This window comes from Alosa sapidissima, chromosome 2 (assembly GCF_018492685.1).
Source record: "Alosa sapidissima isolate fAloSap1 chromosome 2, fAloSap1.pri, whole genome shotgun sequence".
In the NCBI taxonomy this organism is placed as follows: domain Eukaryota; kingdom Metazoa; phylum Chordata; class Actinopteri; order Clupeiformes; family Clupeidae; genus Alosa; species Alosa sapidissima.
Window position 1 is genome coordinate 41,288,928 of NC_055958.1, and position 24,468 is coordinate 41,313,395.

Genomic DNA, 24,468 nt, shown 5'->3' on the forward strand with positions numbered 1-24,468 from the left:
GTAACGGGTAGTCACGGTTATGGATAGAAATGTAGTGGAGTAAAGAGTACAATATTTGCCTCTCAAATGTACTCGTAAAATGTAAATCCCAAAAATTATACTCGAAAGTACAGAGAGTAAAGAAAGTAAAGTACAGATTACAGAGAGTAAAGTACAGATCCCTCAAAATTGTACTCAAGTAAATGTACTCCGTTACTGTCCGGCTCTGGCCATATAGTATAAGACCACGCCCCGTTCAGTTAAACCCCACCCACTCCAACACAAGCCCATCCTGATTCATTTCAAGGAAGTGAAGGAGACAGATTCACAACTCAAACATGTTAAATGACTTGAAAGGGATTTATTGATGAACAGCTCATGACCATTTTACAGGGCAACAATTTACAACAAGTCCAGACCATTCCCCTCTAGAACCTATTCTTACTTGGACACACACACACACACACACACACACACACACCAAACGCATTCAATCACACAAACCTATCATTGCTGCAACCAACATGCTAAACAGTCTTACCTGAAAATCCGTTATTGTTTAAGACCAAAGTACCACATAAGCTACTGCTCACACACACATGCATGCTCGCTCACACTCACGCTCTCATACTCTCTCACACACACGCTCACTCTCACACACTTGCGCACACACACACACAAACACACACACACACACACACAGGTGTCAGTGATTGAGAGCAGTAAAGGAGGTCTAGGCTAAAGCTGAGTAGAAAAGGAAGGACTTGCTGCATTTCCACTACTTGTGCTGAACATTAACTTAACTTTTCAACAGCTAACCAACAACCACATGTCCACTCATTCATTCATTAGCACACACACACACGCGCACACACACGCACACGCACACCCTCTTCCTCACTTCACTATTAGGACTCAAGCTGAAAAAAGTACAGGTTGATAAGGTGAATCACATCAAGACATCATGTGTGGTTGGAATCTGCGTGTGTGTGTGTGTGCGCATGCGTGTGTGTGTCTGAGGGAGTGTGTAGAGGTGTGTGTGTATGGGGGGGAGGCCTCAGTGTTCCAGATGAAGTTGGGTGGAGGCCTCCCTGGTCTCTCCAGGTCCGTCGGCATGGTGCGTGCAGGAGGGTTCTCTCTCTCTCTCACACACACACACACACACACACACACACACACACACACACACACACACTCCTGTTCTGTCTCTCCGCTCCTCTCCTCTGTAGGGTTCCTTGGGGCAGCCTCTGGGGTCCAGTCTGGGTCACCCCCGTCAGTGGACACACACACACACACACACAAACACACACACACACACCTCCCTCCCTCCCTCCCTCACAGATGAAGAGTAGATGGAGACGGCACCTAGTCTCTCTCCTCCATCACCTCCCTCTCTTTGTCCGCGCTCCTCCATCATCTCCTCCGGGCAGGAGGAGGACTCTTCAGCAGGAGGTGTGCGTGCCATTCAGGAGGAGGCCGAGAGGAGGGGAGGGAGGGATAGAGAGAAAAGCAAAGGAGAGAGAGAACAGAGGGAGGGAGGGGGGCAGAGTCAGAGGGGACGGCAGCGGGAGATGGAGAGATGGATGCGCGCGTGGGGAGGTGTGTGTGTGTGTGTGGGAGAGGGGGGGGGGGGGAGGTGGCATTCGGTGGCCTTGAGGGAGAAGGAGAGTTTGGGGGCGGCTCTTGCCCAGGATCCCGGGAGGAGGGAGGTGGTGCGAGGGGGGGGGGAGGAGGAGGGAGGTCATTCGGTGGCCTTGAGGGAGAAGGAGAGTTTGGGGCGGCTCTTGCCCTTGCCCAGGATCATCTTCTGCTCCTCCTTCTGCTGCCGCTGCCTCTCCTGCTCCAGCTTCACTCGCTCCACGTGGATCTTACTCTGCTCCTCCACGATACGGAGCTGCTCCTCCGCCTGCACACACACACACGCACGTACACACACACACACACACACAAAATACAAAATACACAGTTAAACAGAGTACCGGCCACAGAGTCAAAAACTACATTCCCATAAAGCACTGATACAACCCAACCATACAACCCAACCATAAAGCACTGCTCCGACCCAACCATACAGCACTGATACAACCCAACCATACAACCCAACCATAAAGCACTGATCCGACCCAACCATAAAGCACTGATCCGACCCAACCATAAAGCACTGATCCGACCCAACCATAAAGCACTGATCCAACCCAACCATGAAGCACTGATCCAACCCAATCATAAAGCACTGATCCGACCCAACCATAAAGCACTGACACAACCCAACCATACAACCCAACCATAAAGCACTGATACAACCCAACCATACAACCCAACCATAAAGCACTGATCCAACCCAACCATAAAGCACTGATCCGACCCAACCATAAAGCTCTGATCCGACCCAACCATGATACTGGCATCGGGCTGATACTGGGCCCATATACTCGTGAAAATTCCCCGATACCAGCCCCCGATACTTACCGTTTCCCCATAATCACTGTAGCCGCTACGCTTTCATGAAGCCTACTCACAACGCTCAAGCCGCTACGCTTTCATGAAGCCTACTCACAACGCTCAAGCCGCTACGCTTTCATGAAGCCTACTCACAACGCTCATTTCAGTCTTGCACTTGGAAAACATACCACTAGCTAGATTCATGTATCTGCGTTGAATACCCTCGCACGTATACAACAAGCCAGATTCATGTATCTGCGTTGAATACCCTCGCACATATACAGCTAGCTAGATTCATGTATCTGCGTTGAAAACATACAGCTAGCTAGATTCATGCATCTGCGTTAATTCTATGTAGCTAATACCTTCGCATGCATGTGGTTTTCTGTATAAACTATAGCTCAGCTAATACCCTTGCACGTGTGGTTTTCTGTATAAACTATAGCTCAGCTAATACCCTTGCACGTGTGGTTTTCTGTATAAACTATAGCTCAGCGAACACCCTCGCACGTGTGGTTTTCTGTATAAACTATAGCCCAGCTAATGCCGTCACACGTGTGTTTTTTTGTTTAAAACTATAGCTCAGCTAAATTATGCATGTAGCATACACTTAGTTGAGTGTAGCATAGTTGTTGTTGTGCGTCGCTGGTGTGTTACTGTAGCTCTGTACTTTGCACTAATTGGGGATAAGTAGCCTAGCATACAAAAAAACTCTGGAGTTTCTTTGTTTATTTTTGGTTTGAAATAGCCTGCTATTATATATTTTATTTGATACTTATTATTTCTATTTGTTTTAGGCTTATTGTAACAATTAGAGCAGAGAAGAAAATTCATTGCAATTTTATACTAGTTATTTTGTGGTAGAAATATTGGTATCCGTACTTGGTACACAATTGCAAATACGTTCTCGTATCAGTTTGAAATAAAATAATAATGTAATAAAATGTCTTTTACAGTTAAGGCAACAGAATGTAGACCGTTAGTGTAACTTAGGAATGAGATAGAACCTTTTTTGGATTATTATGGTTTTGATCTCCAGTGTGATCTACCCTTACTGAATCCTTTGGGATCTCCCCTTACTGAATAGAATCCTTTGGGATCTCCAGTGGGATCTACCCTTACTGAATCCTTTGGGATCTCCAGTGGGATCCATCCTTACTGGATCCTTCTGGAGGTACAGCAAACAAACACTTCTTTCTTGTCAGCAAAGGTTTTAAATGCTGCCAGACCAAATGGGCAAAGCCGCCATACGACTATGGAGGCTAATCTTCGATCAATTAGCAAGAACACTTGAGACCATGCAGCTTCTCTGCTTGGCCCCATAAAGACACACAATCTACGTAGCTCACTGCTATTGGCGGCATGCTACCAAAATTGGCCAAGTTATAACAATATTCTGACATTATGACATTATTATATATAACAATTTAAGATATTACATTATCAGGTTTTATTGAGTTTATAGTTTTGATGAAGTTAGAGATTTCTATTTAATTATTGAGAAATTATCATATCTGTAAACACACACCACACAGATTGAAAAAAGTTTAGATTGGCAGGTGCCATGGTAACAGATATAACATCTGTTACAGTGATCACACAGCTGGCATGGAGATATAATATCTGTTTTCTACCATCCCACTCAGCGCCAAAATAATGCCCAAATTATGCCACCCCCTGTCTGCCATGTTTACTACCAGCCCAAACAGTGCCCACCCAATGCCCAAATAATGCCCAAATTATGCCACCCCCTGTCTGCCATGTTTACTACCAGCCCACTCAGCCCAAACAGTGCCCACCCAATGCCCAAATAATGCCAACCCAAAACAAACAGGCCCTTACAATAACAAACATACTCTACATACACAAACTAAAGGAAAGAAAATGCAGTCAGGCTGCAACGCTCTCTCTCTCAGTCTGTACACACACACACACAGATAACAATCACTATTTTTCTAATAGCCTCTGAGAACCTACATCAGTTTAGGTCACACACACACACACACACACACACACACACATCCCTCAGTCTGAGAACCTCCATTGGGGTAGGTCTCACACACACCCACCCACAGACACACAAGGGGTGTGTTCGAAACGGGTAAAGTTGCTGCCTTTAAGATATCTAACTGGGGAGCAAGGCAGCAAGTGCGGTTCGAAACCAAAAAAACAAATTCTGCTGCCTTTTAAGATATCTTAGAATTCCCAAATAATGGTCATTTTTGAAGGCAGCATCGATGCACACTTCATGCTCCCTCCTACCCATAATCCCTTGCGGCAACGTCTGAAACAGCTGTGAATGGTAAACAAACATGGCGGATGACATCGGTAATGGCTGCTGAATCTGTTTAAAATGTCATTTGTGTGACCTTATTTTGCTTAGATTTGTAGATTACAGATAAGAAATAAACAACTTACTATCTGATTATGCCATTGTTGTAACCATTAATAGCGTCTGGTCTGATATATCTGCCGGCCGTAAAACTAATTTATACCGTTAGCCTGCTAGCTTACGTAAGCCAATTCAGTTTAACGTCAGGCCTTTGCTAACGTCATACCGTAGTGTTAACCAAAGATTCTAGAGTGCTACGCTCATGTTTAAAAGATGCATTTAATCCAAAGTCATGTCTAGTGAGACAGCTCTCTATGTAGGGAGGGAGGCAGTAGGCAGCTGTCTCCCGTTTCGAACACACCCATAGAATCATTCATGCATTTTCACATTAATGTGCAGTATGTGTATGTGTGTCATTTACTTTGATAAGGAATAAACACTAGGGCTGTCACTTTACGTTCGAAAATCGATTGCACAATCGATTGGACCAAACAACACAAGTTTCGAAAACTAAAATAGGGAATCGATTTTGACCAAATATGTACACTATTAATTTTAAACAAATTAAACAAATAAAAAGGATAGATGTAACAAAATTCACAAACAAGAATATAAGAATATAAAAGAATTCCGAAGTGCAGTAAGCATTCCGAAAGCTAAAAAGAAAATTCCCACCAATTTTACGCACCGGAAACAGCTGTTTCAATCAGCTGCTGTGCTGCTCGTGTTTTGCCAAAAAATGGAGGACAACGCGATCAACCTGTGCGACATGAGAGAGACGAGTGATAGGCCCTAATAACTTGAGTTCGATGTGGAAGTAGGCCTACTTCGGATTTTTGGTATATCAAACTATGGAGAAGAACAAAGCGGTAGGCTATGCAAACTGTGCAATCGAGTTCTACGTAGGCGAAATTTGTTTGACATTTCTAATCGTAAACACAGACACAGGTGCGTTAAAGCCTGCAGCCACGAAACTTCACGCCAATAAATCAGAAATATTGCTGGCTTGCGTCTACAAGCGCCCTCTTTACGTCCTGATGCCTGTTAGTTGTTTGTGGATTGGCATATATTTGCAGTTGAAAATGGAAACGTCTTTAGACATAAAAAAATCGATTTTACAATCGATTCAATGAACACTTATGTCTCAAAAATCGAACAGGATTTTTTCACAAAAGTGACAGCCCTAATAAACACCCTCCCTCTATTCGATTAGCAGACACCCTCCCTATTTTTAAGTCTAGACTTAAAACATATCTCTTTAGTGCCTCCCATAGTTAGGTATGGTGCAGAGTGGAACTTCAACCACCTCAGGGTTTTTTGGAATGGACCACCCTGCTGAGTCCTCATGTGACTGGCACCCCAGTCATGCGTGCGACGGTGGTCACTGACCATACCTGCGCTGGTGTTGACTACCCTTCACCATGCCTTAGTTATGCTGCTATAGCATAGTGCGGTCATGGACTTTTCATGTGTCACGCCTACAACCCCCCCCCCCCCCCTCTCCTCTCTCTCTGCCTATTCTCACTATGGTATAACACTACATAGTACCATGATATTAACCATTTTGATTTATAGTCTCTCTCTCTCTCTCGTGAGGTAAACCATTACTAGTCATCAGCCATCCTTGTGTTTGGCCCTCATCTCACCTGAAGTCCCATCCATACGACTGCCCTATCATCGCCTGTTGCTGTCCCCTTGCCCAGATTCCTGGCCCGTGCAGCCTAGCGACCCACTACTTGCCTTATGACAACTCCTAATCCCCCTGGACAATTTGTTTCCTACGCTGGACTATTTGAACTTTCTGACACTAAATAGGATTCATGCATTATCATACTGGATATGTAACCATCCCACCTCTTTGTAAAATACACCTCAGGTGGCTTTAAACACCATGTCCTATTCTCTACACCTAACTTATTCATTTATGATGTAAAAAGACCTCACTGCTCTGTAACTGACCTTATGCAGATGGGTCAGGCCCTTGAGTCATGGATTTGCTCAAGGTTTCTTCCTACATGCATCTCCAATTCTAGGGAGTTTTTCCTCACCCCTGTTACCCATGAGCCTTCTCTGATTGTTTAACACTCTGTAAAGCGCCATGAGACATGTGTAATATTTTGGCGCTCTAGAAGTGATATTAAATTGGTAAGAGGTTCTGAGAGGGAGGGTGTGTGTTCGGTTGATTACTATTAAAGACTGTATTTGGTACATTGGGTACACATCTGTATTGAATCTAACATCCTGGAACTAAACCGGTCAGTAAGAATATACTGTACCTTTATACCCAAACTTGGATGCAACTGTACACACACACACTCCTAAATCATGTTCTTTGTTTTGTACATAAATGGGTTTGTCACAGGTGTGTGTGTGTGTCACAGTGTGTGTTCACAGGTGTGTGTGTGTCACAGGTGTGTGCCTGGTACTTACCAGTTTGGCTTGAGCTTCAGCCATCTTGCGATTGTTCTCTTCTAGAATTTTCTCCAGTTCTGCTCGCTTGGCCTTCTCTTCCTCCTAAAGGGCGAGAGAGATCAACGTCAGCGCATGCAGACACCACCCTCGCTCTCTCTCTCTCACACACACACACACCTTCTCTTCAGTCATGAAGCAACCCATTCTAGAGACTCACTCGCACGCGCATACACACTCTCTCACACACACACACACACAATAGCATTGTCCAGTAATTCACCAACACATACTTCTTTTGTCAAATGGAATGCATACTTCAGTCCAAGACCCCGCCCACTGTACATTCTAACCAATCACACACCAGGCATCCTGGTACAGAACACTCTCATTCTGTTGTTTTTATATCATTTTTTTATTTTTTATTAAATTTGAAACAGGCAATCAGAAAGGACTCACTCCGTATTTTAGACAGGCAATCAGTAAGGACTCATATAGGGTCCTTCCTGCCCAGGACCCCTGGGCAGAAACAGCTCAGACTGCTGACTGGCTGGCTGACAGAGAAAGTTTAGAGTTGTGGCTCACCGCGTGTATACCTACGGTTCTCTCTCTCTTTCTCTCTCTCTCTCTCTCTCTCTCCGCACCTCCTGACGCACTTGTACGTTACCTACCGGGGACAGCTTACACTCTCCCTCCAGCCAGTGTGTGTGTGTGTGTGTGTGTGTGTGTGCACTCTGTCCATGGCAGCGCAGTCACCATTGTGTGTGTGTGTGTGTCCATGTGTGGGTGGGTGGGTGGGTGTGCACTAGCCGTCCTGGCCAGCAGTGTGTGTATAAGTTTGTGTGTGTGTGTGTATCCTCAGGTTCTGCAGAGTCTAGCTGGGGGCGGTTCAAGGCGCTGGCAGTTCAAGTGTCTCAGGTGCTGAAGCCTCCAGAGTCCAGCAGATCAAACTTAACCGTGTGTGTGTGTGTGTGAGTGTGTGTGTGTGTGATATACCTGAGGAAAAGCAAGCGGTAAGTGAGTGGTACATACATACAGATCAGATCAGATCAGAGCGGATCAGATCTCAGATCAGACCTAGAGAGCCACAGCAGTGCTGTGCTGTGATGGGGCAGTGTAAAGTCCTGCCGTCTCCTACGGGGGGTGTGTAGAGATGCAGGGGGGAAGTCATATTAATCAGCAAACACAAACAACGTTAACACACCAACAAACAAACAAACAAAACGCAGCCATGCCAGGCCGCCATACATCATACATCTCATAGTGGAGGGGGGGGGGGGGGGGGGGAGGAGAGAGAGAGAGAGAGAGAGAGGAGAGAGAGAGGGGTAGAGAGGAGAGAAAGAGGAGGAGAGAGGAGAGGAGGAGAGAGAGAGAGAGAGAGAGGAGGAGAGAGAGAGAGAGGAGAGAGAGAGGGGTAGAGAGAGGAGAGAAAGAGAAGGAGAGAAAGAGAAGGAGAGAGGAGAGGAGGAGAGAGGAGAGGAGGAGAGAGGAGAGGAGGAGAGAGAGAGAGAGAGAGAGGAGAGAGAGAGGGGTAGAGAGAGGAGAGAAAGAGAAGGAGAGAGGAGAGGAGGAGAGAGGAGGAGAGAGAGAGAGAGAGGAGAGAGAGGAGGAGAGAGAGAGAGGGAGAAGGAGAGAGGGAGAGGGAGAGAGAGAGTCTGGTCTGGCCACCAGAAGCCTACTGCTTTAGTGTGTGTGTGTGTGTGTGTGTGTGTGTGTGATAGGCTTAGGTTCAGGTTCCCTCTCAGCTCCGCGTGTCTGAGTGTGAGTGTGAGTGTAAGTGTGTGTGTGTGTGAGTGTGTGTGTGTGAGAGAGAACCCTAAGCCCTAAAGCTGTGCTGTCTGAGGGGGATCCTGCATGGTGCAGAGAGGCGCTGAAGAGGCACATAGTTCACCCCGTTACTGCCAGCCCACTGCACCGTGTGTGTGTGTGTGTGTGCGTGCTGGTGCTGCTGACATACAGACAACTGCCCTCTCTTTCACTCGTCCAATGAGAAGTCAGCTCTAGTTCATCTCAGCCAATCAACGCTTGATAGGCTGATGTGCTTTCAACTGTCGGGTAGGTGGGGTAAAGGTGTGTGTGTGCGTGCGCGTGTGGTGTGTGTGTGTGAGTGTGTGTGAGAGTGTGTGTGTGTGTGTGTGTGCGCGTGCGTTTGTGTGTGCGTGCGTGTGTGTGTGTGTGTGCGCGCACTCATTTAGCCACCAGCATTTTTACTTTGTGCAAGCCAGGGCCAATTAAAGAGAGAAAGAGGAGAGAGAAAGAGAGGAGAGAAAGAAAGATGAGAGAGGAGAGGAAGAGAGAAAAGGGGATGAGCAAGGAGAGAGATGAAATGAGAGGAGGAGAAAGAGAAGAGGAGGAGAAGAGGAGTGAAGAGGAGAAGAGGAGGAGAAAGAGAGGAGAAGAGGAGGAGGAGGAGAAAGAGAAGAGGAGGAGAAAGAGGAGAAGAGGAGGAGGAGGAGAAAGAGAGGAGAGAAAGAAAGATGAGAGAGGAGAGGAAGAGAGAAAAGGGGATGAGCAAGGAGAGAGATGAAATGAGAGGAGGAGAAAGAGAAGAGGAGGAGAAGAGGAGGAGTGAAGAGGAGAAGAGGAGGAGAAAGAGAGGAGAAGAGGAGGAGGAGGAGAAAGAGAAGAGGAGGAGAAAGAGAAGAGGAGGAGAAAGAGGAGAAGAGGAGGAGGAGGAGAAAGAGAGGAGTGAAGAGGAGAAGAGGAGGAGGAGAAAGAGAGGAGGAGTGTGGGGGAGAGTGCTGAAAGAAAGGCGTCATCAATATCCCACCAGGACATACAGGGCCCCTCCAACAGGCCTATGGGAGGCTGAATCAGTGTGTGTGTGTGTGTGTGTGTGTGTGTGTGTGGTGTGTGGTGTGTGCGAGTGTGTGTGCATGTGCATCAGGCATATGTCTGTGTGTATTCTATGTGTCTATGTCCTCAACTGATTACTGAAAGGTTAACTGATTCTCAGAGACACACACATTGTGCAACATTACTGACCAATTTTGAGGCCGTGTGTCCATGCACCCTGTCCTTATGATGGCGTGAGAGCTACACTCCCAATGGACTAGTCCATTATGCTCCTCTCCTTACACTCCCAATGGACTAGTCCACTATGCTCCTCTCCTTACACTCCCAATGGACTAGTCCATTATGCATCCTCCAGTCTCTGCGTGCCACAGGGGAATGGGACACCCCTGCATTGCCCATCACATAGTGCGCTCCATTACGCCTCTTTCCACTGCTAGCTCCTCTGGGGTACAGCTGACCTGAGCCATGTACAGCTGAGTTGAGTAGAGTAGAGTAAAATTGGTGTTGGTATAACTGGACTAGAGTAGAGTTGAACTGAACTAAGTAGAGTTGCGCTGAACTGAGCTAAAGTAGAGTTCAACTAAGTACAGTAGAGTGGATGTTGGTATGACTACAGTAGAGTTGAACTAGACTGAGATGAGTAGAGCTGAACTGAACTGAGTAGAGCTGAACTAGACTGAGTAGAGCTGAACTGAACTGAGTGGAGTAGGTGGTGTTATGACTACAGTAGAGTTGAACTAAGTAGAGTTGAACTAAGTAGAGTTGAACTAAGTAGAGTTGAACTAAGTAGAGTTGAACTAAGTAGAGTTGGGGTTGGTATGACTACAGTAGAGTTGAACTAAGTAGAGTTGAACTGAACTGAGCTAAGTAGAGTTGAACTAAGTAGAGTTGAACTAAGTAGAGTTGAACTAAGTAGAGTTGAACTAAGTAGAGTTGGGGTTGGTATGACTACAGTAGAGTTGAACTAAGTAGAGTTGAACTGAACTGAGCTAAGTAGAGTTGGGTAAAGTTGGGGTTGGTATGACTACAGTAGAGCTGAACAGAACTGAACTAAGTGGAGTTGAACTGAATTGAGTTAAACTAAGTAGAGTTGGTGTTGTTATGACTACAGTAGAGTTGAATTGAACTGAACTGAGCTAAATAGAGTTAAACTGAATTGAGCTAAGTAGAGTTGAACTGAGTAGAGTTGAACTAAGTAGAGTTGAATAGAGTTGAGTTGGTGTTGGTATGACTACAGTGGAGTAGAGTTGAACTGAACTGAGCTAAGTAGAGTTAAACTAAGTAGAGTTGAATTGAACTGAGCTAAGTAAAGTAGAGTTGAACTGAGTAGAGCAGAGTTGAGTAGAGTTGGTGTTGTTATGACTACAGTAGAGTTGAACTGAACTGAGCTAAGTAGAGTTGAACTGAGTAGAGTTGAGTAGGTGTTGGTATGACTACAGTAGAGTTAAATTGAACTGAGCTAAGTAGAGTTGAGTAGAGTTGGTGTTGGTATGACGGCGCCCGGTCACACTTACGGCTTCATCGCTTCACTGTGGGCCTGGTTGGACACGCCGCTCCCGAGAGCCTTGTGTGTGCGGCCGAGCTTAACGGCAGCGCCGGCCGCGTGCCATCCACTCCGCTAGGGTCACCGGGGGGTGTGGCTCATGCAAGCCGAGGTGTGTTTAGTCAAAGCTCTCACACACACACTAGGCACTAGCTCTCGCTACTTGGCCCAAACTCTGACCAAGAGGGCTACCTCTGATGGCTACCTGCAAGTCCACTTCAGAGTAACAGAAAGGTTGTGTGTGTGTGTGTGTGTTTATGTGTGGATGTTTGTCTCTGTGAGCGGCTTTTGTATACACACTTTCTTTTTGAGTGCGCATGCATGTGTGTGTGTGTGTATGCACGAGTGACAGTATGTCTATGTGTACACAAGTATGTTTTTGCTTGTGTGTGTGTGTGCGCGTGTGCATGTGCGAGTGTGTATAGTGTATGCGTGTGTGTATAGTTTATGCGTGTGTGTATAGTGTGTATGTGTGTGTATAGTTTATGCGTGTGTGTATAGTGTATGCGTGTGTGTATAGTGTATGTGTGTGTGTGTATAGTGTGTATAGTTTATGCGTGTGTGTATAGTTTATGCGTGTGTGTGTATATAGTGTATGTGTGTGTGTGTGTATATGCACGTGGCGTTACCTCTCTTGCGCGCTGGGCAGACAGCTCGGCCTGCCTCTGTCTCTGTAGCTCCTGCAGCAGCTGCTGCTCCATCAGAGCCTTGGCCTCCTCCACACGCCGCAGCACCTCCTGCTCGATCTCCTCGCGCCGCTTCTCCAGCTCCTCCTCCACCCTCCTCGCCACCAGCTCCTCCACGCGCCGCGCCGTCCGCTCCTCGATCACGCGCTCCTCGATCTCCTGCTGACGGCTGCGCACACACACACACACACACACACACACATACACACGCGCACGTTAAATATACATCACACGCTCCTCAATCCTCCTCCATCACTCTAGCAGGCATACTCCTACACCTACTGCAACAACACCGCAGGCAAGTGTGTACGTGTGCGTGTTTGTTAGACTTGATGTAAGTGTGTGTGAGCTCATAGAAGTGTCTGTCTGTTGTGTACGTGTGAACTAGTAGTGTTGGTGTGTGTGAGTTTATGTAAGTGTCTGTTAACTAGCAGAAGTGTGTGTGTGTGTGTGTGTGTGAGTGTGTGTGTGTGTGAGCGAGCGAGAAAGCCAGCAAGTGGGGGAGGAAAACCACACCCCAGCACCAGTTGACTCCATTTGCACTTAAAACAGCTTCTGAAGCACAGTGTAAACAGGACACACACACACACGTTAGGGTGGCTAGGCAGGAACCTGAGAACATATGGCCTATCTGGTGTCAAGATCTCTGGTCCAAAAGAGAGGTCAGTGTGGAGGCCTAAGGGTACATCTCTCTCGCTCACACACACACACACACTCTTCCTGCCCTCAAGCATGACACCTCAGCCTCGTTTGCGCCCCTCACCAATCCAATCTCCTCTTGCTTGACCCCTTTCTAACACTTATCTTTGGGCATCTGTATGCCTTTCTCCCCCCCTGGTGACTGACACAGACACACACACACACACACACAGACACACACACACACACGCGCCTGCGCCTAGGTGTTGAGCGAGTTCCCACATTACAGATGGAAAGGTAAGGCTGAAATCTCAATCATGATCAAATGAACACGAATGAGTGATATTAATGATGCTCCGCCCATAGAACACTCTGCTACAAAACAACCAATAAAGCGTGTGTGTGTGTGTGTGTGTGTGTGTGTGTGTGTATGTGTGTATGTATATGCGTGTGTATATGCGTGTGTATCTGCTGTTCCCTGGACCGTGCAGCCTGAAGTGTCCTGGATGCACCGTGGACTATACTAGTAGCAGTCATAGTAATACATTTATTATAGCGCCTTTCTCAAACCCAAGGTCGCTTTACCTAGTAGGAAGGCAAGGAAACACAACAACAAACAAACAAAACAATACAACAAAAACAAAGTTATCTGTACGGAGCGATGTGTTAGGTGTGGAGGAGAAGTGATCATTAAACAGAAACGTATGTTAAAACAGTATGTTAAGACTTTACAACAAATAAAAGATGCTCAAAAATCTAAAGTGTGAAAGAGCAGCAGGCAAAGAGCCTGAAAGCGGATCATCCGTTGTTCGGAAATATTTGGGATTTAAGGCAGGTGAAGCAAGGTAGAGCTGTTGGGACGATTTTCGGTATTCGAATATAAATCGAATATTTGAAAAGAATCCATAGGCCTATTAATCGAATGTTGACTAATCACTAATCAAATGTGTGGTTTTTGTTGTTCTTCTTTTTGTGTTGGCTAACTGTAGCGATTATGTGAAAACAAAATGCTTTTGTCACATCTAATGCACAATCTAGAAAATGGCAGAAAGCAATGCACCCACGGAGATCACCACTCTTGACCATTTAAGAAGTGATGTGTGGACCACGGAGATCACCACTCCTGACCATTTAAGAAGTGATGTGTGGACCACGGAGATCACCACTCCTGACCATTTAAGAAGTGATGTGTGGACCACGGAGATCACCACTCCTGACCATTTAAGAAGTGATGTGTGGACCACGGAGATCACCACTCCTGACCATTTAAGAAGTTTTTGCATACTATCAGAAAACAGAAAAATAGCAAGTAGCCTAAAGATAATGATAATCTGCAGAATATGTAGGCTAAGGCCCAAATGAAATATCACTCGACAACGAGCAGCCTGAGTGCACATTTGGCAACGCTACAACCTGACAAGTTAGGAAGGTGAACAGTCCGACGGCGAGGAGCTAAAGCAGGCTACACCCTGACAAGCTAGGTAGGGGAACGGTCCGAGGAGCTGCAGCTAAAGCAGGCTACACCCTGACAAGCTAGGTATGGGAAAAGCCCGGGGAGCTGCAGCTAAAGCAGGCCAGAATTGGCCTTCTTCGTCTTTGCTTCCCTTCTCTATGTCCAGTGCTCCCGTCACTTGGCTAATTTGTGGCATAATTGATCATGGAACCTGTTTAAACAGTGTATAAAGATGCAGTGTTTCCCATACATTGACTTATTTGTGGCGGCCCACCACAATAACAACACTGACCACCACACAATGATTTTCCAGGTTGTACTAAATTGTGCTTAAAGCTGGTTAGCATCATAACCACGCCGTGCTAATTTGTTAAAAACTGTTGCATTCAAGTTAATTCTGCAAACCTACCACCACAAATAGAAATCAATTCTGTGGGAAACACTGAGATGCATAGTAAATATTAATAATAGGTCAAATTTGAGTTCACTTGAACAATTAATATTTACTATGCCTCTCTATACACTGTTTAATACACTGGAGACAAGTGAATAATAATTAAAATGTACACATCAGAGTGTTTTACTTATAAACAACTAACCAAACAACTAAATTCATGAACGATATCGGCAAAGACCAAAGAGGAACACAAAAGACAGACAAATCAAATGCTAATGCCGAGAGAGAGAGAGAGAGAGAGAGAGAGAGAGAGAGAGAGAGAGAGAGAGAGAGAGAGAGGTACAAAGAGAACTACCATCACATTATTTTCTGCCTGAGGAGTTTTCAGAAAACCAGATACCTACTGAAACAAGTAGCCTTAGCTAATCAAAGGTAGAATTTGGAAGAAGGGGATAGGCTATGGTGGATAGATTTGATTATTAAGGCCAAATATCAAATGGCACCAATGAGCTAATTATTTAAACTGATCATTAACAAACTACAGAGTCCAGAGAGAAAAAAACAGGCTGCCAGTTATCCTGCAGAGGAGTTGGAGGGAGAGTACAGACAGTAGGGCCAGAGACTTTCTAATGAGGAGACACAGCACTCAAAAAATCCTCCATAAAAAATGCATGGGGCTAGTTCGTAACGCCAATATGGCCGTTGTCTACACATATCACACCACTTCCGCGGCAAAACGTCGACATGTGAATACATTGAGCCAATCATATGGTGTGTTGTGAAGACATCGTGCCAATCATATGTTGTGCTCTCGCCGCTGGAGCAAGATTGGTGTCGTGAAGCATTGGCACGTGGATTTCTGCTGAAATAGATGCCCGATAAGTGCCCAAAAAGCATTGCAATATGGCCAAAAGTGGAGGGACTTGCCTAAAAGGACTTCAAAAGAGGGCAGCGCTGTGCTAATGATCTAGTTATTGACCAAGAGTACAGGCAGAGCTAGGCTAGCAGAGTAGCGCTGTGCTAATGATCTAGTTATGGACCAAGAGTACAGGCAGAGCTAGGCTAGCAGAGTAGCGCTAGGCTAATGATCTAGTTATGGATCAAGAGTACAGGCAGAGCTAGGCTAGCAGAGTAGCACTAGGGCCATAATCCTGGAGCTGCATGACTATCAAAGACAGGCTTGCCCCACTGGCCAACTCAGCCCTCAGGACTGCCAATGGCAGGCTACCTATGCCCTTGGGAGAGCCAATGAAATGCTTGCTCTGCCTTCAGGACAGCCAATAACAGGTGAGTGGGTTGGCCTAAATGCCCAGGTGGACCAGTCATCCTGCAGCACTGACACTCATTTTCAGAACCCAGAATTCCACACTGTTTCCTGTTCTTCCAATGAATAAGCAAATAGAACTATACACTTCACTCTCAAAGATGATTATTGCACGGTTGTCACGGTTACCCAAATACCCTAAACTAAAGCCACTGTCAAACGCTGAAACAGATTTACAAGCACTTATCATAATAGCATTTGGCATCAGGAGAAAATGGAGCTTGTTTTATCGTCAATTCCAAAAAAGGGCTTTTAGCATAAAACAAACCACAGCAGTCTGAAGCCTAATAAAACGCAGTGAAGTATAATATCCTCATGGTGGCTACGCTCCAGGCCATTGGCTTATGGGCAGCTAACGCCATAATGCTTACTCAAGATTGTGTTGCAAAGCTGACATCCATCATCAAAGCTGAAATCACACATCTTATAAAGCTTCAACACAAAGTTCAGGCTATGTTGGTCAGGAGAGTAGTGGAGTAGCATGATGTGGTCAGGCAGTGCACTCTGGGAAAGCGTAGTCATAATGTGGTCAGGCAGTGCACTCTGGGAAAGCGTAGTCATAATGTGGTCAGGCAGTGCACTCTGGGAAAGCGTAATCATAATGTGGTCAGGCGGTGCACTCTGGGAAAGCGTAATCATAATGTGGTCAGGCGGTGCACTCTGGGAAAGCGTAATCATAATGTGGTCAGGCGGTGCACTCTGGGAAAGCGTAATCATAATGTGGTCAGGCAGTGCACTCTGGGAAAGCGTAATCATAATGTGGTCAGGCAGTGCACTCTGGGAAAGCATAATCATAATGTGGTCAGGTGGTGCACTCTGGGAAAGCATAATGAAATTGTGAGGCGGTGCACTCTGGGAAAGCGTAATCATATTGTGAGGAGGTGAAACACTGGAAGGCTTCCTGTTCCTGTTGAATTGCGTAATCATAATGTGGTCAGGTGGTGCACTCTGGAAACAATGGAAGGCTTCTCGCTTCCTGTTCCTGCTATGGTGGAGAACTAGAAGTTAGCCAGTTATGCACTTAATCCAAAGTGACTTACAGATCATTTTGTGTTACCATTTAAGTACATGTAGGCACATACAACCTGACCTTTTGGTTCATTAGCCTAATTGCTGAGTGGCACCAAAAAGTCTAGTGGGAGTGTAACTCTGTTACTGTGTAATCTTCCCCTTTTATCCAACGCGACTAAGACATCACTAGCATGTTACTGCGGCAACTGGGTGGGTGGGGGGCAAGTTCAAGTGGATGTGCCATAGTGTGGGTGTGTGTGTGTGTGTGTGTGTGCGCATATGCTCTTTTGAGATTAATGCTCTGTGTGTCTGGGTGTGGACCCTCTAAACAAATGTGAATTTAAGTGAGTGCAGAGAATGTGTGATGTGTGAGTGTGTTTGTGTGTGTGTGCATACATTTCAGCTGAGTGTGAGAACAAGCTACTGTGTGTTAGATGGGTGTGTTCAGAAGCTCACACACATGCTTCTTACTAGTGTGTGTGTGTGTGTTGGTGTTTCAAGTTGTAACTCTTGGTCACTGATCTTTTGGCAGTGTAGAGGATCTGAGTTTATTTTGGGTGGCTGGAGGTCTCGCTATAGCACAGCAGTTGCTGGTGTGGTTAAACCAGGACCCCCAGTACTGCGTTCAGTACTGGGGGTCCTGGTTTTCAGTTAGCTATTAGGCTAAACCAGGACCCCCTATGCTGCGTTTAGTTAAGTATAAGTATATATACTTTTTTGATCCCGTGAGGGAAATTTGGTCTCTGCATTTAACCCAATCGGTGAATTAGTGAAACACAAACAGCACACAGTGAACACATAGTGAGGTGAAGCACACACTAATCCCGGCGCAGTGAGCTGCCTGCTTCAACGGCGGTGCTCGGGGAGCAGTGAGGGGTTAGGTGCCTTGCTCAAGGGCACTTCAGCCGTGGCCCACTGGTCGGGGCTCGAACCAGCAACCCTCCGGTTAGAAGTCCAGAGTGCTAACCAGTGGGCAACGGCTGCCCACATAAGCTATGAGGCTAAACCAGGAGCCCCTATGCTGCGTTCAGTTAGCTATATAGCTAAACCAGGACCCCCAGTACGGCGTTCAGGTAGCTATGAGGCTAAACCAGGACCCCCAGTACTGCGTTCAGTTAGCTATATAGTTAAACCAGGAGCCCCTATGCTGCGTTCAATTAGCTATGAGGCTAAACCAGGACCCCCTATGCTGCGTTCAGTTAGCTATGAGGCTAAACCAGGAGCCCCTATGCTGTGTTCAGTTAGCTATGAGGTTAAACCAGGAGCCCCAGTACCGTGTTCAGTTAGCTATGAGGCTAAACCAGGAGCCCCTATGCTGCGTTCAGTTAGCTATGAGGCTAAACCAGGACCCCCTATGCTGTGTTCAGTTAACTATGAGGCTAAACCAGGACCCCCTATGCTGCGTTCAGTTACCCATTAGGCCTTTTCTATGAAGGTATATTGGGTGCAAAAGTGGCGAGCACATTTAACTGCAGATTTTGCATGTGCACACTAAAGTCATAAATGTGTAACAGTAAAGTTGAAGTTGTACATATTTTTTTATATCTTGTTAACACAAAATAGGGGCTACGGGTTCACAAATCCTTTTTACAGGTACACAAATCCTATCCTGTGAGTCACAACTTTCAAGAGTCATGCATTCGACACTTCTGCTCCAATCGTTGCAGCGCAGTTGGTGCGAAACACATTTGCACATCCGTGTTTCATAATCTGAGAACATGCACAACATTCATGCATTTGTAAACCCAAATGTGAACTGATGCATCCGAAGTTGTGCATCGGGGAAATAATTTCTCATTAATAAAATTCTACAGATCGCTTTGATTTTCTTGCACGACTACAAGTCAATTGATACAGGTGCTCGAATCTGCTTCTACGAGTGACGATACTTTTGCTCCTGGCTAGGTGATATAATAGGAGCAAAAAGATTTGTATGTGTGCACGTCGAGCGAATCGATCGAGAAAACAAGGCGGCCGGATCTGGATCGCGCTCAGACTACCATTGCCTGCTCATAAGGTAAGTAACATGATAATAATATGAAGAAAGTTATCTTGTTTGTTGGTTTACATTATCATGACAGCTATGTTTAGCTTAGCTTACCTGCTTTCTAAATCCTCCAGTGCCAGATCAAGCTAGCTAGCTATCGCTAGATAAATAACTAGTTTAGAAGTACAGAAATATAACACTGCCCGTCCAAAATCGTTAGGACACACAATCTGACACAATCGTTCTGCAATTTTCGAACAGCTGACTTGTATCTTGCACGAACAGCTGACTTGTATCTTGCACGAACAGCTGACTTGTATCTTGCACGAAGACTATTGGATAGTGCTAGGCAAGTTAGCAATTGTTTGCTGTGCAGACATTATGAATAATAAGGTCGTAAAACTTAACACCGCAACAAATATTTTTTCCTCGCTTTGTGCAAAGAAAAACTATAAATCGTGTGTCCTTCATTGATAAGGAAACATGCTGAGGTTACTTAGGCCTACTTTATGAGCTGGCAATGGTAGTCTGAGTGCATTCCAGGATCCAGATCCAGCCGCCTTGTTTTCGATCGATTCGCTCGACGTGCACACATACAAATCTTTTTGCTCCTATTATATCACCTAGCCAGGAGCAAAAGTATCGTCACTCGTAGAAGCAGATTCGAGCACCTGTATCAATTGACTTGTAGTCGTGCAAGAAAATCAAAGCGATCTGTAGAATTTTATTAATGAGAAATTATTTCACAGATGCACAACTTCGGATGCATTAGTTCACATTTGGGTTTACAAATGCACGAATGTTGTGCATGTTCTCAGATTATGAAACACGGATGTGCAAATGTGTTTCGCACCAACTGCGCTGCAATGATTGGAGCAAAAGTGTCGAGTGCATGACTCTTGAAAGTTGTGACTCACAGGATAGGATTTGTGTACCTGTAAAAAGGATTTGTGAACCCATAGCCCCTATTTTGTGTTAACAAGATATAAAAAAAAATATGTACAACTTCAACTTTACTTTTACACATTTATGACTTCAGTGTGCACATGCAAAATCTGCAGTTAAATGTGCTCGCCACTTTTGCACCCAATATACCTTCAAACTTTTCCACCAACAGACAATCAACTCCGTTCTGGTTTATGGTCCAGATGTTGAACTGTTCAGCATTTCCTTCAGCAATAAACAGGTCCGGAACATGAACAATTCGTTCAGAGCTGGCACCAAAAATTCCCAGAATTCCCAATGGATCGGTAACGTTTTGCGGTCAGCATAGGTGAGCCTAAGAAAGGCATGATGTTTGTACCATTCGTTTCATTCGTAATGTTTGTATCAAGTTCATTACTGCGTGATCACCCTGAACTCTCTCTCACTCCAAGCACCTCCACCCCACAGACATATGCAGCATCCGAAGCAACAGCCCTCTTAAGGCTGATTTATACTTCTGCGTATGTTTGGCCTCTTCTTGATTAGATTTCCAAAAAAGTATTGAGAAATAGACACAGTAAAATCCATTGACCTAGTTATTGTAACCAGAAAATAAGTCTGAGGTTATTTGCAAGGTGTCTGCCAGCCAGTTTATGTCATGTCAGCAAGCAGACTTCAACACAACTGCCCACAAAGTCAAGCTTGCTGCGAAGTGATAATTTCAAAACGTTACTGACAACATTACTTTACAAAACGGATAACCCTGTCATTGTAACGTAAATATGTCTGTAATATGTCTATATATGAGTTAATTAGCAAAGCTGATGTCAGTGAACTAGCATGTTGCTACTCCCTACAGTAGGCTGCTTGAAACACCGGTTATCAACACACAAGACCAGTTGACCAATCACAGTCCTCTGCGTCGCCTCGATGTAAGGGTACACATATTTGGAGGTGCACGTCATACGGCGGAGGGCTCGGAGCGGCATCGCAGAGGAGTCCACGGGGGTATGCCCTCGATTCGATAAAGAAGCATAAATCAGCCTTTAGCGGGCTCACAAATGTCCTGAGCGTTCAACTTTCTAAAACCGCAACGCAAGCGTATTCAATTGTCAGTTAAGGCAAACTGCTTGTGTTACCATAGGAACGAGATAGACCTTTATTATCGTCTGGCCGTTGCATTAAGGGCCTATCACATTACATACGGTATGCGCTATGAAATGCATTACAGTCAATGGCTTGCGCTATGAAATGCATTACAGTCAATGGCTTGCACTATGAAATGCATTATAGTCAATGGCTTGCACTATGAAATGCATTATAGTCAATGGCTTGGGCTATGAAATGCATTATAGTCAATGGCTTGCGCTATGAAATGCATTATAGTCAATGGCTTGCGCGCGCAAGAACCGGTCTGCAGCTGCGCTCAGCAAAGCGCGGCATTTTGCCGTTTTGCCGCCCTTGCATGTGCCGCGGTCAAAGTTCAATCATGTTGAACTTTGACCGCGGCGCGCTGTAAGTCATTGGTATTTTGCGCTGAGCCCGGCGGCAAGCACAACAACAATCTTTGGGACATTACCTCAACCAAGAGCAACCTAGCGGTGAGCTCAGTGCATACCGTACAATGTGATAGGCCCGTTACGCTTGCCGCTGCATACCCTGTACAATGTGATAGGCCCGTTACGCTTGCCGCCGCCACTAACCAATGTGATCCTCGCCTAATGGTCAAAAGACTCTGAGGAAGACGCAGTGCGTCGAAACGTCTTGACTCCGAGGAAGACGCAGTGCGTCGAAACGTCTTGACTCCGAGGAAGACGCAGTGCGTCGAAACGTCAGTCGTTTGTGCACCTTAATACAAATGTTTAAAAGTTCTCTGAGTGCTCCGGTCATCCCTGGGTGTAGTCTCTCTGAAGTGGCCCAGCCAGTCTCAGGCCTAGTCCACACGTACCAAACCGATCTTTTTTTCCTCCGTCTTCCCTGGAACCGCATCAAGAATATTTGCGTCCAAACGGATCCATCTCAACACGACTCAACACGTTACTTCATACCCCAGGCCTATAGGTGGCACTGTGTCTTTACAGAAATTCACCAAATCTTGCGCTTTAAAAACAGACAGAATAGGCTACGGCGAAATGGCTAGTGCAAGGAAACCAGAACTGTTTGTGTGGACTGATGGTGAACTGTCAACTGTAGTCAACTGTAAAACTAATAAACTTTATTTTACGGTTTGTGAAGGGTGCAGTCCCGTCCTTTATTTGGCTAACGCAGGTAGGCCTACTAATCACCTTTACTTTCTTTGGTTGTAGGATAGTCCGTGATTCACATTAGTTTTGGCTATCACCGCAATTAGGCTACTAAACGCAAGGCTTACCCAAGTTCTAGGCTATTCTGTCGCCACATTTGTAATATTGCTATAAAACCTTCGTTAGTAACAGTCAATACTTTTGCCTGCATCAAATCGTGCATTCGCATTCAGTGTGCTACCATCGGCTTAACGTGAGTTCTAAGCGTCTTTGTATGCTTATATCTGATTTCACTCGACTGTGAATGCATGTGTTGTAAGACATGTAAAATAAATGAATGACACTGGCACTACGCACAAATTAATGTAGCCTAAACTTACACCGCACTTTCCTAATAACTTAAGTTCTCTCGCGTCACTGACAGTAGCTAGAATGCATAAAAAAAACACCGGGAAAAACAGTGTTCAGTCCAACAAGTCATAAGCTATCGGCGCTGCGCAGCATCAGTTGTGATATTTATCTTAACGGAGTGTAATCGTAGGTAATGTCATGTATGAAAACTAGTATTGTTAGGCAATACTATAAGTGCAAGTCCAGGGCAGCTGAGGTGTGGCGATGACATCATCGATACGCAAGCAGGATGTGCGGTTTCGCTGTCTAAACGAACTCAAACGGGCTACGGTTTCAGATTTCTCCACTCTGGGACCAGGTTTCAGAAAAGTGCGGTTTCGGGCAGTGCGTTTACAGGATTCGTTTGGACGCTCGGCCAAGACGAAGCAAAACCTCTGCGTTTAACCTAAAAAGCGTCTCCGTGTGGACAGGCCCTCAGTGTATGGTGGGGTTTAGAGTGTAGGGTGGGGTTTAGAGTGTAGGGTGGGGGGGGTTAGAGTGTACAGTGGGTCTTGAGTGTACTTCTTAGAGTGTAACACAGGCTACATAGACAACTGGAGAATGACTAAAACGCAGAATGTGCCAAATCTGAGTTCTGTGTAAAACCATTCAGGGTTCACCACTTAAATAAACACACACACACACAGGTTAAGGACACACACAGGTTAAGGTGCACACAGTGCTGATCTGAGACCTCTGTCTGAGCCATGCTGGCGGTTAGTCTACCTTCACTTTCCCCCTCTTCAACGCAGGTTGCAGGTATTCTGCACCTACGTCATTTGCCGCTTCAGGTGTCCAACTCTCAGGTATGTCAGAGAAAGCCCCAACCGAATGCACAACTTACCACACAGCCACAACAACGTAATGGACAGAGTGAGGACGTAAGACGGGTATTTGTCATGTGGTAACGTTACAACTTACAGTTAACTAGCTAACGTTAACCTTTAGGGTTAGGGTGCCTTAGTATCACTATTTATAACATTATTCATCACTGATTATGTTTGCAGGGGTATTATGTAGTAAAACGTATTAGGTTACATTAGCTGGCTACACGAGCACCTTCCCTGCACTCCGTTCACTGTCAATTTGCTAGCCAGTTCTACCAGACATTTCCCAGGGAATTAGCATTAGCTTGCTAGCCCACGTTAGCTCAAAACAAGGGGGCAACGTAGTTAGGTAACGTTACTAGATCTGAGACCTCAAGTTCACACAGTTAGCTAGCTAGCAAGTTAACTTAGCCAAGGTAGGCTTACTCACTAAAGATACTTACATCTTCCTCTGTCTCTCCATCTCGGCTTTCTTCTCCTCTTCCTCTTTGCGTTGCTTCTCGTCGATTGCGCTTCGTTTGCTAAGCGTTCGTCCGAAGATATCTATCCTCTCTGGAGGCGAAGCTGGTCTCTCCCTACGGGTTGAGGCTGTTGTTGATCGAGACCTGGAGCGAGATTCACGTCTCCGGTTCCTCTTAGACTCCCGGGATCTGGAACGTTTCTTGCTGCGCTCGGTGTCTCGGGACCTCGACCTGGAGCGACTGCGTCTTTTGCTGTGTTTGCTGCTTTTCGAGTGTTTGGAACGGGACGAACTGCGGCTTCTGGATCGCCCCATGGCCGCCGGTGGATATGCTTAACACACCGCTAACCCCGAAACAATGCAAAACAAAACGTCTATGAACAGTTATGATAATTCCTTGCACAACAGGCAATGTTTGATAGTCACCGTAATCTGAAACTCCCCTCACAATATCTTTAATTTACTCAAAGCCTTACGACCTAACAGTTGTGCTAGTTAGATCAAGCCAAGATGGCGGATATAACTCTTTTCCCAGAATACCCTGCGCTCGGGCCTTTTCGTATTTTTCCGGATGGAAACGATTCAAGTAGACCTACGTTATGACCACAGAAGTGAAGATGACAAAC

At 45.7% G+C, this 24,468-nt stretch overlaps 1 protein-coding gene and 1 long non-coding RNA gene across 5 annotated transcripts in view; both read right to left on the bottom strand.

The window, feature by feature from the left end:
• Window positions 1-320: 320 nt before the first annotated feature.
• LOC121691130 (arginine and glutamate-rich protein 1-B) lies at window positions 321-24,382 on the bottom strand. 4 transcript variants are annotated; one of them, XM_042071155.1, is made up of 4 exons: window positions 23,826-24,377; window positions 12,131-12,356; window positions 7,184-7,267; window positions 321-1,885 (listed from the first exon to the last, which is right to left on the bottom strand). In XM_042071155.1, exons 1-4 carry the CDS (start codon window positions 24,155-24,157, stop codon window positions 1,721-1,723), a joined length of 807 nt encoding a protein of 268 aa, XP_041927089.1. In that variant the 5' UTR covers window positions 24,158-24,377; the 3' UTR covers window positions 321-1,720. The 4 variants fall into 4 exon arrangements, 2 of the variants coding, with proteins under 2 accessions (XP_041927089.1, XP_041927090.1); XR_006025195.1 differs by lacking the exons at window positions 321-1,885; window positions 7,184-7,267 and adding exons at window positions 10,902-10,942; window positions 11,325-11,836 and having other exon boundaries at window positions 12,099-12,356; window positions 23,826-24,382; XR_006025194.1 differs by lacking the exons at window positions 321-1,885; window positions 7,184-7,267 and adding exons at window positions 10,902-11,255; window positions 11,325-11,836 and having other exon boundaries at window positions 12,099-12,356; window positions 23,826-24,382.
• LOC121691845 overlaps window positions 321-24,468 on the bottom strand; it is a 28,594-nt gene continuing 4,446 nt past the window's right edge. Inside the window, exon 2 of the long non-coding RNA XR_006025203.1 lies at window positions 321-1,297. This is a non-coding gene — a long non-coding RNA (uncharacterized LOC121691845). The remainder of the gene's footprint in view (window positions 1,298-24,468) is intronic.

What these genes read in the sequence shown, in the direction of transcription:
- LOC121691130 (XM_042071155.1), bottom strand. Translation starts at nt 24,157, where the DNA reads ATGGGGCGATCCAGAAGCCGCAGTTCGTCCCGTTCCAAACACTCGAAA. An exon ending in CTGCCCAGCGCGCAAGAGAG is followed by an intron (nt 7,268 to 12,130) that starts GTAACGCCACGT and finishes CTCGCCCTTTAG; the next exon opens with GAGGAAGAGAAGGCCAAGCG. An exon ending in CTGAAGCTCAAGCCAAACTG is followed by an intron (nt 1,886 to 7,183) that starts GTAAGTACCAGG and finishes GTGTGTGTGCAG; the next exon opens with GCGGAGGAGCAGCTCCGTAT.